The sequence below is a fragment of the Brassica rapa genome, chromosome A02 (genome assembly GCF_000309985.2).
Source record: "Brassica rapa cultivar Chiifu-401-42 chromosome A02, CAAS_Brap_v3.01, whole genome shotgun sequence".
Taxonomy (NCBI): Eukaryota; Viridiplantae; Streptophyta; class Magnoliopsida; order Brassicales; family Brassicaceae; genus Brassica; species Brassica rapa.
This window is the reverse complement of record NC_024796.2, coordinates 30,244,585-30,260,132: the sequence shown is the minus strand read 5'-3', so window position 1 is coordinate 30,260,132 and position 15,548 is coordinate 30,244,585. Positions and strand designations below refer to the sequence as shown.

Sequence of the window (15,548 nt, the reverse complement as noted above, 5' to 3'; positions counted from 1 at the left end):
TGTCTCTGCTAAGTACTAACATGCACTAAGGAAACATATACATATTTTTTGGTGAAGTTAGAAATTTTATTCGTTGCTTGCTTACACATCTACCACATTCATCAAGAGAAACAAAGATAAAAAAGCAAATATAGAGTATACGGTACACCAAGATGGGTAACGATATTAAGCTACAACAGGGCCACAAGTAGCTTTACTAGTATACATATGTATCATCAAAGGCCGAGCCCCCAACATATTTGGCTGATGTATCCACCTGAAAAAATAGAAACAATCAACGAAACATCGAGTTTCCAAATCGAACATTTACGTCACAAAAAATTGTTTTAGACAGAGTTTAGAAGTCATACCGAGCTAGCATGCTTTTCTGTAGGCTCACCCGGAGTAAATTTCCCAGCAGCTGCTGCTAAGTCATCATCATCCTTCTTAACTGGTACGTACCACACGTTAGCACTATGTGGGCTTAAAAGGAATGAACGCACATAGTTCTCGTAGAGGTAAGAAGCGCCGCTCAATCCCGGTAACACCAACCAACAGGTTAAGGCTAGCTTGGCATATTGCCATAACGGAATCCTGATCATAACATGAACCTCAAAACTTTAATTAGTCCATATAAAATAAGAAACTTGCACACTCCAGCGGTTAGTTTTAAAACATCCACAATATCTTATCAAACAGAATGTAGATATATGATTCTATGAACCACCATTTAATGGTTAGCTCAAATAATGTTGTGATGTAAACATTAGTAAGCACAAAAACCTAAAGAACGTTACTTGGACTCCACGAAAGCTAAACATCACTGACCCTCCAACACAACTTGTATCAAAGCATTTTTCTATAGCAAGATTGGTTGGTGAGATCCTAGACATCAATTTATCATAGGTTTGTTAGAGCCCTACTATATACAAACATATGATTCACTCTGTTTTCAGAGATCGAACCTTGCAGATCAAGGAAGCCTCATTAGATTATTTGTGTAATAAACTTACCATTCGATGAGTCTGTAGAAAGTAAGCTCAAAGAGTTTGATAAGTGAATAAAGAGCCCAATAAGTGAGCCATTGCTTGTCGTCTCCACCGGTCCTCGACTCTATTGCCCTCACTGATGCGTATCTAGATCAAAGTATAAACCAAAGTTTTAATTGAAATAATAGGCAAATTAATCAGATAGCGAGAGAGTTCTATTAGACTTACAGAGGATAAACCAAGCTAATGATAGGTCTGCACACACCACAGCACATGCAAAAAGAATCAAATTAACATAATGAACTAAACCAGAAAATAGCTTTGGCTATATATATATATTTTTTTGCTAAAACTTTGGCTATATGTTAAAATTATTATTCATGTACCCAGCGATGACGTCCAAGTTCTTGAAGATGAGCCTCAATAAACTTCCGATAGCTGAAAACATTTCTGCCGTCGAATTATCTTCTTGCTTTTTTCTTTTCTTGTACTCTCTCTCTCTCACCACCGTCTTTTGAAATTGTTATTACATTGTTTTTAGCACAAGAGAGAGTTGCCCATATGAAGTAAGTTGGGCTTGACCACACGTGTCCGTGAGTATGAGAGGAGTCGAGACGAAGTTGAGCCACGTTGCTTGATCAGTCATGGTTTGGTCTTGGTTTTATGACCGTTCGATTTCATCGTTATTGTGCAGATACTACAATCAATATTACTTCGAAAACATAAACATGATAAATTTATAATACAAAAATATAGAGAGATGAGTTCTAATCAAATAAACAAAAATATAAGAAACAAGAATGATGACAAAAAAAAAGAAACAAGAACTCAAAACATTTGTGAAAACACTTAAAAAGAAAAATATTATTGGTGAAACTACTATTTAACAAATCACTAAGCGAGAATTATAATATTTTATAAAAAAAATTGTTTAGATGGGAACCTAAGTTCATACCAATTTTTTAAAAAAATTGTTGTGAAGAAATTGTTTTATTTATGACTGATTTGGACCATTTTTTAGAATATTGGATGAAACACAAAACTTTGCATAATAAGATTGCTTACAAAATATCAAGGGAAATGATTCCAAACTATGTGCATTCTTCTGAATAATACAAACCATTTGAGAAAGTTTTGGATTTGAAAATGAGGTCTACTGATTATACCTTAGTCCAAATCTAACGATTTGGTTTGTTCTTACAACATTTTATTGAAATGCAAATAAATAAACCGGTCCTATTAAGTACCAGAACAATACCAAACCAAAAAGCAAAGAAGGTGCGCATAGAGAAGACAAGCCTCTCCTTGTAACCAAACCATCAAGGAACAAAGAAGACACTAGCGAGATGGCACCAACTCTGAGGACCGGTGACTAGCTTTAGTGCCTCTACGGTTCCAGATTGGAGTTGTCTCAATCAGCTTGTGGGGGACAAGCCTCCTCTCCCGCTTGCTTAGCTTCTTGAAGTTATGAACTTTGAGCTTCGCAATCTCAGCTTCTTCCTCAGGAGTAATCTCCCTAACTATGACAGTTAGGCGACACTCTGGTCTTATCATCAACCCGCATTTTCCTTTTCCATGGATAGATATCCTCTTCTTGAAGAGTCCCTTCCCAACAAAGGCTTCAGCTGCAATCACATATCAAAAGCTTAGAATAAAATAAACCGTTCCTTAAATGCAGCAAGCAGAGGAATCAGTTAGTACATACCAATGATGAGACGGTCAGGATCTAGTCCATGGTTATGAGAAGCATTTGCTCGAGCAGCGTGAATAACCTGTAGTATTAATGGCAAATCAGTCCTCAACGAACCGATATTTTCATTTAAAAAAATCGGTCTATGCGCCCGCCTATTCAATAATCTCATCTAATTACCGCCTAGCGATTTCTTGAACATTGGTACTAATGAAACGAGTTGTCTGTTTCAAGCTCAGATCTTAGAGATTACCCGGTACACAGTGTGGGAAGCTCGTTTAACTGTGACCTGGAGCTGCATGAGAGCATCTTCAACACGCATACCGCGCACTAGTGCTGCAACTAGGTTGACCTTCTTAGGACTCTGAAACAAAACAAGGGTGAGCAAATCATGTGAAAGAGAGAGTTCTGTTGAGAGTCAAAGAACACACACACACACACACACACCTGCTTTATGGCTTTGAGTACAGCCTGCACTTTTTTACGCTTTGGGATAATCTTCTGCTCTTCTTCTTTGCCACTACCTAATAGAGCTGGAGATGACAAAGGTGATGATATAGGCTCTTCACTAGCCTTAAGTGTTCTCGAGGTAGAAATGCCCTGAAAGCAATTAAACAACACTCCATGATTCTCATACCCCAAAAGTAGACGTTCCTAATTGTCACAAGAGTTCCATAATTCAAAAAGATATGATCTTTTTTACTCCTAATTAACATAGACAATAGATGTTAACATCCCACTAGACACACAGTCTCACTTCCCCTATTTCAAAATCCTAAAATCGGTTTAAGTGTTATAAAAAAGCATTACCACTTGCTGTAGATACTGATGCAGTGGTGTTGAGGAGTAGGTTGGTCTCAGGAGACTCTGCAAGTAACCTAATTCACAAGCCAAAAAATGAAAACTTTATCATTACCCTCACTCAAATAAACAAAACAATATGTCGGAACAAATCATTTGAAAGATCCATAAAGAACACATAGACTCAGATATGGTTCAACATGGGCAAAGACAAAGGTTTCACCTTTGGAGAAAGGAGATTCTAAATTGCGAGCTGAAGAGTAATGGGCCGTTGAAACGTTACTGTTCTTCACTCTTCTCGCGACTTGACGAATCACCTGTAGATTCCTCTGCCAGCCCGCCATTGTTTTCCAGCTGAAAACCTCTTTCTGTGAACGCAGAGGTTACGAATCAGCAATAAAGGTGAAAACTTTGAATCATCAGCTAGGGTTTATCAAGCGAAGCTAACCTGTGATGAGCGACGACGAGAGAGAGAGTGGCGGCGCAGAACGACGGTGAAACGTTTGTTTTTGTTATTTGGGACTCTTTCTTAATGGGCCTGGGCCGAGTTCGTTTTCTGTTACGGGTCGGGTTCTGTAACGCGGGTCTAACTGGTTTAGTTGAATTTGGTTTGGTTTGGTTATGATTTGGTATAGATCAATTTGACTAGTTGGTATATTCATTGGACGACGATTAGTACAGCGATTACTTTAATACTTACCCACTCCTTCGATTTTTCTTGTCTGTGAAAATTGGACCCCATGTTTGCCTAATTTTACGTTTTGTTTCTATAATTAGATACACATTTTATCTAACTCATTAAATTTCTATAATTAATGGGCTTGGCCCGAGTTCGTTTTCTGTTACGGGTCGGGTTCTGTAACGCGGGTTTAATTGGTTTAGCTGTATTTACCGAATTTGATTTGGTTTGTGTTGGTTTAGTTATGTTCTGGTGCAAATCAATTTGACTTGTTGGTATTTTTAGTACAAGGATTACTTAATACTTACCCACTCCGATTTTTCTTGTCTGTGAAAATTGGACCCCATGTTGCCTAATTTTACGTTTTGTTTCTATAATTAGATACGATTTTATCTAACTCATTAAATTTGTTTGTGTGATAATGGTAATTTTTAAAAGCAACAAATGAACTATTCAACTAAAACCTGTAAAAGTACGCCAATAAATAATCTTGTGTTTTTCATTTTTATCGATATGATGTTGAATTATTGATTTGTTCGTTCTAACGAGTTAAATGAAATGAGTATGCCATATGAATATTGTACGCGCAGTCTTGGCCTCGATCATTTGCTTAGATCTAGATAGCTTGTAAACTTAATTCCAATAGGAGAAAGCTAGAAGAAACTGGAAAATGAGTGCAATGAAAATCAGTGCCGTGCGAAGAGTTTTAGAGGCCTAAGGCAAGTTTTAAAAATAAATTTATTTACAATCGTAATGAAAATAATTTTCTAATATGATATATTATTTTCACCAAATACACAAGTCTAATACTGTAAAAGAATAAGTTTATAACGTAAATATGTTATATTATGTCATACAGAAAAAAATACATGAATTTAAAAAATGAATTAATTAATTTTAGAAATTATTTTAAATTTTGGGGCCTTAAAAACAATCATATTAATCGGGGGCCTGAGGCGAATGCCTTTTTCAATACACTGTAGGCACGCCTCTGATGAAAATAAACTGGAATATAGAGTTCAGGACATATCTTCAGGGGGCTTCATTATTCAAAAATTTTTAATATTATGGTATGTTCGTAGTTTAGTTGGTACATTTGGTGTTGATTATTGATTTCTTAGGTTTTCAGTTTTCTTTTTATTGTTTTATTGAACTTTAGTTTGTTCTATGATTCTTCTATAGTAAAGGTTAATCCTTTTTCACCTTATTTAAGAATCTATATATTCAGTGATTACTGAGTAGTTTTATCTCGTTAACGATTTGGGTCGATCGACAAGGCGACAACAATAGATGCCCACTACATATATTAGGCCATGCACGGGGGAATTGCTAATGTGATGACTGATGCTAGAGTTTTGATACTTTCAGGTTTATAATAAATTTTGTGTTAATTATGTTTGTTTTGGGAAAAATGACAAGCTTGAAGCTTTTTTGGAATACATATGCAAAAGTACATATACATAATTGATGCGTGCGTATGAGAGTAAAAGTTGGGTCTATGTCATTAGTTTGGCTTCGTAATTATTCATATATTCAAAATATACTATACAAACTTCAAACTGTAATTTGTAAACTACCTACTAAATAAAATATGCATATATATATATATATATATATATATATATATATATATATATATATATATACGTGACTTGCGGCTTGCGGTTCTCGACGAACTTACTCCACTATACATGCATCTCTTAATTCGAAGTTAAGCTAGTTACTTAGCCTCTAATTACTAAACTAGCTTATGTAAATTTCAAACGAGCACCTATGCGTTATTGAATTTCAATGAATCGTTAGTATTGATTATATATAAATTCTATATATTAATTTTCTCGTTAGTCTTTTTATCTTATTTATAGAGCTGTTGTTATGGATATTTATAAAGTGGGCACAGAACGTAAACTAAAACAGTACGAAGTTATGCATAATGATTAAATTATAGCTATATGGCCCCAATATCAAGGGTTGATAATTGGTAGATCATATCTTGTCGAACCTAGAACGCGTATGGAGTCCGACCATTCTCATTCAGAATAAGCCAACAAACTAACTTCTCCTACCTATTAAGGCCAACTTTTTGTTCGTTTGTTTCATTGCTATAGGTGTATATACAATACAATCATTTTCATATTACTGAGAAAAGTAGGCATAACTTTCTTTAGCAAAATTTGAATGCAGCTCAATAAATTTGCATACATTATGTTGCATCTTGAGGTGTCTTAAATCTATGCATATCAGTAAAAGCCTAACATTCGCTGGGTCGAATGTAGTAGGCACAAAGAAACTAAGCTCGCTATCAAAATTGACATCTGGGGGTGTGGGGTCTTTCCCACGGCATGTCCTATCGGTTTAAGAAAAATTAAGTTTTTTAGATAAGTATGTATTATTATAGAGAAAAAGAAATCGGGTTTTGAGGCTGGTATAAATACGAATCTAAAAATTTGTAAGATTATTGATTCACATAATAATAAGAAACTCTAAACAGATATTTGCCTCAATATATTTTTTCTCTCTTTTGCTTTTTTGAATTAATTTGCGTTTGTTCACAACACATTACCGCAAGGTAAAAAAAATTTGAAATCAGCGTATGACAACTGCACAAAATAGAGAGAAACAAAAATCAATGTAAATATTACTAAGAGTTTTTGCTAAAACACTACATTCGATATTTCTTGAGTATCACAAAATTATAAAATTACACATGTTAAATTTTCATAAGTTTTCAACTAAAAATCAAGTCATAATAAATAAATTAGATCATGTATATTTTTAAGGGAAATCAGATAGACTTTTGATCCTAATATTGATGAGCCAAAATGATCATCATATGTGTAAAAGATATATAATTGAGCATTCTAAATCGAAACATACTATATTTAAAAAACATAGGTTACTCTAAGTACGTCAACTCATTTTAAATGTAAAACCCTACGAGTTTGTACATAACGCAAATATACATATGAACTCTCTTTTTCCGGAAAATCAAGCTCTACTATCTCCATAATATGAACAAATTCAAATGAGAATTGACTTACAATCATCGAGCTCATAACTACAAATATAAGTCAACTATATGAACCCCCTCTAATATCATGACACGTTCAAAATATTATTACGTATCAAGAGCGTATGGTCCCATACAAAATGCCTCTCCATAACAATTAGGTTTCATCGCCAATAATTTGTCATTCGCAGAAAAAAATACATTTAGTATTATCAAACTAAATCTAAAAATACAATTAAATAATACACCGCCCATTATGTATCGATTAAATTCGAATTGAAAGGTTTCGTACCTTATAGATTATTTATTATTATAGTGATCGAGCTTGGTTCTACCGTCGACAGGTGTTAACGTTCGCGATCTTGTACAACAAGTGTAGAAGCGTGTGCTCGCACCAAGATGAAGACGTGTGGCAAGAACCTAATTAGATACAGAGAAGCAAGACGATAAAATATTGCTTTTAAGGTGGCCCACGACATACCAAACTCTTTTTTGAGTAGTTTGTTCTGTGGTCTTGTACAAAACATGTCTTCTCCAAGATCCTCGCTTTCCATATCGGGAGAAGGCAAAGATCGTTTGATCTCTGCCGTACATGTGTATATGCTTCCATGCCGCTGGGATACGTGGGTGTTGAAACGGAATTGTTAAATTGTCAATCGCATCGATGTGTGTGATGATAATTGGTGGAATGGTTTCGAAGTTTTAAGAATATGATCGAAAAATGTTTCATTTTATCATTAATTGTTTCTAAAATTTTAGTTAGGCTTCGAATGGTAACATTCATTCCGCACCGCACCGCACTTAACTCTCCACATATACTATATATCTATACGTTTTTATAACTGTCAGAATCGCACCGCGCAGTTAAACCGCTTGTCCCGCACTGCTTAATCCGTTGTTACCATTCGCAACCTTAGTATCACATGTTCTAACACCAGCGTCAGAATAGTTTGGTGATGAATATATATGTCAATCAAAAAAGTTCATCATAATTCGCTTGGCAATTTCTGATAGTGCTTTTGTCAACACACGGATAGTTTAAAGGATATATACATCAACATGTCTTTTTCCAGAAGTAAAAAAATCTATATTATTCTCACCTTTTGAGCTACTTTCTAGTTTCTTATACATGGGTTATTAATATTTTACCGTATATATCGTTATGTTTTGAAAACTGATTCAAAATCTAGCCTAACCAATCTGGATTGTTGCATAGATTCTTCCTTAAAATGCGTACATACCAATAATTTTATATGAACTTTTCAAAGTTATTTAAATTTTAGATTAACAACATCAGATTGACGGACAAGCCGAGATCGAAACTTTGAAAGTGATGGTTTCTAAATACCCTAGGGAAAACGACAACCTATACTATAAAAGATAGTTTAGACATGTTAAGTCAAGATGTTTAGGTTTACTGTAAGATTTAGTAGATCAGATTACGATTCGTTATTTGTATTCTTAAAATGATCAACTTTATGTTGTCAATTTGGCATAGGCTTAGTGGCTTAGCTAAACCCAATCGTTAGAAACCCATGTGTATAGATTAGTTGTCATACATATACATCAAAATGTTTACTAATAGTTACATGAATGGGGTACCACGTAAGCTATATACATATACATCAAAATGTACTTAGAGATTTAAAACCTTAACTAAAACCTTCTATATACATTTCAGATACAGCAAGTCTTAAGTTTTTTTTCCAATAAAGTCAAGTTTTAAAATGATAAGTTTTCATTATTATTAGTCTCAAGCATGGCCGTCTAAATAGCATGAGCAAATAGAGCATGGTCCGAATCTACAAATAAAAAATATTAATAAATATATAAGTTATGGTTTAAAACTTTAACTTTTTAGTTATATTACTAAATTTACTGTATAATTTCAAAATAGATATTAAATATATATAAATAGAACTATAAACTTTAAAAATTATTTTATTAGATGTCAAATTTATCTGTAATATTTTTTTCTTGAACATGCCCCTTAATTAATCTGAGACGGCACTGTCACTCTCAAGGGTTTGGTACATATACCAAAATGGAGATACAAACATCATATGGTACATTTGTATCTAAATGATATAATTACAAAGTGACAGAAACGTGGACATAGTTAGTGTAAGTTATAAATAACTTTGAGAAAAATATTTTTTTAACATCTTAGTATTTTTACAAATGTATGAATAAATGTAAACGATATTTATAGTGGAAGAAATAAGACGTAAAAAATAAATTTGACATGCTCTCAAAATTTAACAGCGTTAAAAATATCAATGTGGTACAAATTAATCGTTTCGTGGTATAGTATTTCATTATTTGTATCAACAAGTACAACGAGTATAATTCAAATATCATTTGAACAAACACGTCTTCGTTAAAATATAATCATATTGAACAAAAATATCAAGCTAGTAATGATTTTGACTTATCTAATCTTAAAAACAGGAGATCCGTGCCGTTTTAAAATCAGAGGATGCAAGTTGGATTGGAAAATTTCATGCTTTCAAAGACTTGTATTTGCCTTACACCATTTGAATAAGTCAAAACAATTATGGTTATGTAGTTAATGACTTTCGAACAAATTTTCTAGCTAGCGTAATGGGTGATATATAGAACTAAAGCATTGTTTTGCTAGGGGTCTCGCAAAGAAGCATTATTTTTTGCTTAAGTACAAATATTTTTATAAATATAATTAATGAATACTTTGGTAAATTTGTTTTTGTTTTATATGAATTCTTAATGTTTTAGAAAAGAAAAAAAAAATCTCAAGTTTTAAGGTAATAAAAAAAATTGCACTTTGTTTCATGAGAAGTAGTACAGCGGCACGACGGGTTTGGAAAAATGATAAATATCCAAGATTCGAAACATACCACTTAAATTTACCCATCTACATGGTCAATCGGTATTGGGTATCCAACCCTTACGTAAAAAAAAAAAAAAAAATTGGTTTGAATGTCGCCGGTAAACCGACCTCCAGAAAATTAGTTGAGCCTTCGGATTCGAATACCCCCAGATTATAAAAAAAATACATCGGCAATATCACAACAAGGCTTCAATCATCGTTGCATCATTAGACGATGGACATAATGCTCTTTGTTATTGTTTACTTTACAAGAAACTTTCCTGATTTTTCTCTTTGAATGCTGGCACGTGTTGCTACAGTCACATTAAACCCTTAATTTTGGGGATTAAAATATGAAACCCTAGCTAAGTTTTGTTTTGATATTTAAACCCCAAGTTAACCTACCAATTATTTACTTAATAGCGTATAAAATAAGATATGATCTAAAGCTTGTCTACATCCAAAAGACGACAGGAGTCGTTGACTTGTTCTATATATCAATATTAATCTTCTGGAAACTATAGGAAACATCGTAGGAACTTACAAACTGATTCTAGATCAAACAAACAAACAAATTTCGAGCTATAAGATGAAGTGAATAATATATTACCCTTAGTCGACTGACTAATCTAATATAAACTAAACTCTGGGTTGACATATAATAATGACATATTGACATTGTAAATATAGCTTTCTCATTTTTGCAGGTATTTTTTCGCTATATATTTTTTGAAACTATTTTTTTGTTATATTGAAAGTTCAAAATTTCGAAATGCATTCTGTAAAGACTCTTATTCTGAAGGAAATTATCATTCAATGAACTCTTTATTGTAATTTTACCACAAAAATGAAGAGTATTTTAATGGCCTCCTCGATCGTGTTTTAATTAGTATATTGTGGTAAATCCATGTTTTAACACTGTCTTGTTTTAATGGGAACTAATATTTTCATTAGTTTAATGCTATATGTAAGTGTTTAATCGAGTAAAACAACCTAACTCAAATAGATAAAATTGTATGGATTTGGTAGTATCGAATGAACGCTATTTATAAAGATATGCGGTATATAGATATGATTTGGTATATGAACCGATAAAACCAAAAATTTCAAAGAAATTGATTAATTAAAATATAGCAGTATAGTTATATGTAAGTTATATAATACAATTGATCATATGTATATATATTATTTTTATTGATATGATTTTAAGATTTTATTATTTTTTGACATATATTTGTGCTAAATTTTATTTATTTAATAATATTATGATATTACTAACTTTTTCTTATTTTTGTTTAAAACAATTATCATAATTATTTTTTTAAAAAATTATTACTCATTCTGTTTCAATAGAATCCATTTTTTATTAAAAAAAATTGTTTCTTTATTTGTCATTTTAGAGTTAAAATTTTGTTTCATTTTAAATGTCGTTTTATGTTTTCAATGCAAAATTTAATAATAATATTCACCATTTTATTTTTCTATTGGTTGAAATATGGTTAGATGTATAGGTAATAATGTTTTTATTTTGAAATATGTAAAATTAAATATATTTTTTTAATATGTGTGCATAAATCTAAAACGACAACCAAAGTGAAACGGATGGAGTAATTATTTCACATATTCCATGCATATAATAATGGTAAATTGTAAATGATGAAGACATTATTTGTGTTTACTATATTTTGATTTGGCTAGAAATTACGGGAACTAGTTAATCACAAAATTTAATACATTTATCAACATGTTTTCTTAATGTGTCTAAAAACTATAAAACATACATCATTTTGGAACGGAAAGTGTATTTTAAATTAATAGTTAAGTCAAACAGAAAAACATTTTATTTCAAAAATAAGTACTGAAAATATATTTATATTTTAATAATCTTATAAACTGAAAATTTTAACATATTATAAAAATAAATATAATTATAATTTTGTGGTATAAATTAAAATCGAAGAAACCAAAAACTAAAAGTATATTATTTGAACCAAACCAAAAAATATAGTTTTGATATGGTAATCATTTCTTATAAACCAAAATACCAAAAAAAAAAATTAACGAACCAAACTGTAAACAAAACCAAATTGAACACTCCTAGATGTGTAAAGAAATTCGATACCATGTGCATTTACAAGCTAGTATAGTTCATAAATGTATAGATATTAAGAAATAATGAAGTACTATATAAGTAGGTATCTATGTCGCATATAGTCAAAGTAAAGTTAATATATGAACCCCGAAGATGAGTGAATAAAAAGGTATGGGCGACGCATCCAGAGGACGTGGTAGTTACGGGATTTCAACAGAAGAAAAAAACTTGGTTTTTGGTGGAAAAATCTAATTCCATAACATATTGCTAAATCTTTTTTGTTAATTCATTTTATAAGCTCAATGCACGTTGGAATAGATAATAAGTTTAGAAGCTCCATGCACACAGCCACGACGTGCTTCGTAACACTCCTCTTAATTCATCAAAACATGTAGTAATTTTTTTCTGTTGATATAGCTAAAAGCCTAAACTGTCAGGTAGTTTAGGTTTTATTAGCATTTTGTGAACTAAAAGTGTGTTCCCTAATAAAGTCGTCTTCCGACAAAGTTAGAAAACGCGTTACTATGATGAAGTACTGTCAAATTTGGATAAAATCAAAAGTCATCTGATAGTATTATCACAATTGAAAGGTTTATTGGGTAATGTGTGAGTGGAAGTTTACCGTATTAATAATGACTTAATGAGTATAGTAAGTCGGAAGTGTGTTGTGCTAATTAATAATTAAACTTTTTGATAAGTAGAGTAATTAGACACTCTTACGAGTTATATTTATTTCTCAAGTTGGTTTAAATTTAAAGATGAGGTGCCTTCGTTTCCGTAAACTTTACTGTGAGAGTTAATATGCATGAGTCTATGACCATAAAAAGTCAAATAACGAAGATGAAATCATGTTACAGTTGAGAATCTTAAGGATTCCGTTCCAGTTGTCCAAAACATTAGTAGTATTACAGAACTATATATCTGATTTCGAGCTTAATTTTGTCTACTAATTTGCTCACATCTAATAAATTGGACAAACTATTATACTAACCCCAAAACACGCAATAAATATTTATTACCCAAGTTATGGACTTTTGATGGGTCGACAATTCAATGGATGTATTCACAAAAATGGAGGTGGCATTAAATTAGGGCTGCGTGGTGAAAAATGCTAAAATTTGGAAATAGATTAATATTTTTATAAAATAGAATATTTAAATGTATACCCGTATATGAACTCTTTTATGCTGATTACAAGATGTGGTCGATGCAAATCGTAATTTAATGTCAAAACATTTTGGGAATTAATTACTTTCCGATTTGCTATATCCAGCCAATACTCAATTGTAAAGGACTGAAGAAATAATTTTGCATCAGGTAGCGAACAAAATATTATCACAATATGTTTTCTTATTTTCTCTTGTGCAATATCACATTTTCTTAATTATTTATTTATCAGAATTATATCTCACAGCGAAATGGATTCAATAATTGTAATTCTGAAAATCTATTTGATAAACAAATAACCTTCTATTAAAACTACAAGCAATATCCGAATATTAGCTTTCTGTCTCTCCTTTTAATTTTGTCTTCTTTCGGTGCCACTTCTGCTCACACATCATGATGCATTTATCAGAACCACACAGTTTTGAATGTCCAAACTGAGATATACAAAAACTCATACATGAACGTGATATAACATATCTATGTATATACTTGTAAAAAATCCACCGATCCTCCATAAAAATAAAATGTACGCGAAAATGATTTAGAGCTCAATGGTTTAACAAAATACTTACAACATATTCATCAAAACTTTTTTGGGTTTTTTGCAAAATTGACCTACAACTTAAAGTCAAACACAAAACTAACCTCCTTTTTTTTTGAAAATTGGTTTTGCCCTATTCACCCCACAAGTTCATATAATTTACGAAAATGCCATCAAATTTTTTTTTTTTCGAAAATGACATCTTTACTCTCTCACCCTCATCATCTTCAAGTAATTACAAGATTGCCATTGTCATCAATACCACAACCACCATGAACAACCAATTTGAAGCTCTTAATGCTCCCAAAATCGATTTACCCTTCTTCTTTTTCCATTCTTGTGAACTAAACACAACATATCTCTCACTTTCTCTCCACAATGAGCTAAAAAAAAACCAAGATTTTGATTCTAAATTTTTTATGGTTCATAGAGTCATAGAAGCTAACGATTCTGGGTGGGTGACTTTCGTTTGTGATTCTGGGTGGGTGACTTTCGTTTGTGATTCTGTGTGCTTGGAGAAGCTTTATGTATGCTAAGGAACTTATCTTACCAATTTAAGGTATGACATCGAGTTTTTTTCCAGATCTGTTCGTCAGACGACTTACTTGGGAAGTCGTCTGGCTGTAGACGTCTTACCTGGAAGTCGTCTAGCTGTAGACGACTTACCTGGAAGTCGTCTGGTCAACGCAGAGGTTATTTTTGCAATTGACTTTGAAATCTGTAACCTGAGACGACTGAAAGTTAAGTCGTCTACTATTGTTTGGTTTCAAAAAAGTTTCCAAGAACCTAGACGACTTACATTTCAGTCGTCATAGGTTAGTTTTGCATTTGACTGGATAATTTCAGAAGTTTGACTTCCCCAGACGACTTACATTTCAGTCGTCTGGCGAAAATTAAAATAATAATATTTTTTTAAAAGAAAACGACTTACAATTAAGTAGTCATAGGTTAGTTTTGCAATTGAAAAAAAAACTTCAAGACTTAATTATACACAGACGACTTATAATTCAGTCGTTCACCAGACGACTTAATTGTAAGTCGTCCAGGATTTTTTTCCGAGATTCTGGTCAAACCTGGTAAATCCTGGACGACTTACATTTCAGTCGTCTCGTGGACGACTGAATTATAAGTCGTCTGTATATAATTAAATCTTGAAGTTTTTTTTAATTGCAAAACTAACCTATGACGACTTAACTGTAAGTCGTCTACTTTAAAAAAAATATTATTATTTTAATTTTCAGTAGACGACTGAAATGTAAGTCGTCCAAAAAGTCAAACTTCTGAAATAATCCAGTCAAATGCAAAACTAACCTCTGACGACTGAAATGTAAGTCGTCTAGCTTTTTTGGAGTTTTTTTTTAACCAAACAATAGTAGACGACTTAACTTTCAGTCGTCCGAAATAACAGATTTCAAAGTCAATTGCAAAAATAACCTGTGTGTTGACCAGACGACGTATAGTTTAGTCGTCTAGACAATTTAGATTGAAGTCGTCCGCGTCTTCTCCGCTAGTTTTTAAGTCTTCTACGTTAGTTTTTGAATAACTTGTATTTTTAAGAGTGATAAGTAACTTCAAGATATGTAAAACTCATATTTACAAAATATGTTCTCTCCCTTAGTTTTACTAAATTTGACTAAGTTTTTCAACACAAACTTATAAAAAAATATGATATGCTTTGACTAGTTACTATTGTTTGTTTCCATCTCTTAAGTATTATTGTTATAGACAATAATGATGACTATTGTTATGAGT

At 32.1% G+C, this 15,548-nt stretch overlaps 2 protein-coding genes across 3 annotated transcripts; both read right to left on the bottom strand.

Annotated features, from left to right (window-relative positions):
* Window positions 1-26: 26 nt before the first annotated feature.
* Window positions 27-1,512, bottom strand: LOC103855012 (HVA22-like protein b). Its single transcript, XM_009131972.3, has 5 exons — window positions 1,355-1,512; window positions 1,197-1,223; window positions 993-1,115; window positions 351-573; window positions 27-256 (listed from the first exon to the last, which is right to left on the bottom strand). Exons 1-5 carry the CDS (start codon window positions 1,414-1,416, stop codon window positions 197-199), a joined length of 495 nt encoding a protein of 164 aa, XP_009130220.1. The 5' UTR covers window positions 1,417-1,512; the 3' UTR covers window positions 27-196.
* A 525-nt stretch (window positions 1,513-2,037) lies between these two features.
* LOC103855011 (50S ribosomal protein L22) lies at window positions 2,038-4,016 on the bottom strand. 2 transcript variants are annotated; one of them, XM_033284449.1, is made up of 7 exons: window positions 3,908-4,016; window positions 3,683-3,827; window positions 3,469-3,539; window positions 3,106-3,258; window positions 2,912-3,022; window positions 2,674-2,740; window positions 2,038-2,593 (listed from the first exon to the last, which is right to left on the bottom strand). In XM_033284449.1, exons 2-7 carry the CDS (start codon window positions 3,801-3,803, stop codon window positions 2,307-2,309), a joined length of 810 nt encoding a protein of 269 aa, XP_033140340.1. In that variant the 5' UTR covers window positions 3,804-3,827; window positions 3,908-4,016; the 3' UTR covers window positions 2,038-2,306. The 2 variants fall into 2 exon arrangements, with proteins under 2 accessions (XP_033140340.1, XP_009130219.1); XM_009131971.3 differs by having other exon boundaries at window positions 3,469-3,536; window positions 3,908-4,015.
* Window positions 4,017-15,548: the final 11,532 nt, after the last annotated feature.

Excerpts from the sequence above, each read along its gene's own strand:
- LOC103855012 (XM_009131972.3), bottom strand. The coding sequence starts at position 1,416 with ATGTTTTCAGCTATCGGAAGTTTATTGAGGCTCATCTTCAAGAACTTG. Across the intron at positions 1,116-1,196 it reads ATTAGCTTGGTTTATCCTCT|ATACGCATCAGTGAGGGCAA; the intron begins GTAAGTCTAATA and ends ACTTTGATCTAG. Across the intron at positions 574-992 it reads TTCTACAGACTCATCGAATG|GATTCCGTTATGGCAATATG; the intron begins GTAAGTTTATTA and ends TGTTATGATCAG.
- LOC103855011 (XM_033284449.1), bottom strand. The coding sequence starts at position 3,803 with ATGGCGGGCTGGCAGAGGAATCTACAGGTGATTCGTCAAGTCGCGAGA. Across the intron at positions 3,540-3,682 it reads AGAATCTCCTTTCTCCAAAG|TAGGTTACTTGCAGAGTCTC; the intron begins GTGAAACCTTTG and ends TGGCTTGTGAAT. Across the intron at positions 2,741-2,911 it reads CTTCCCACACTGTGTACCGG|GTTATTCACGCTGCTCGAGC; the intron begins GTAATCTCTAAG and ends TTAATACTACAG.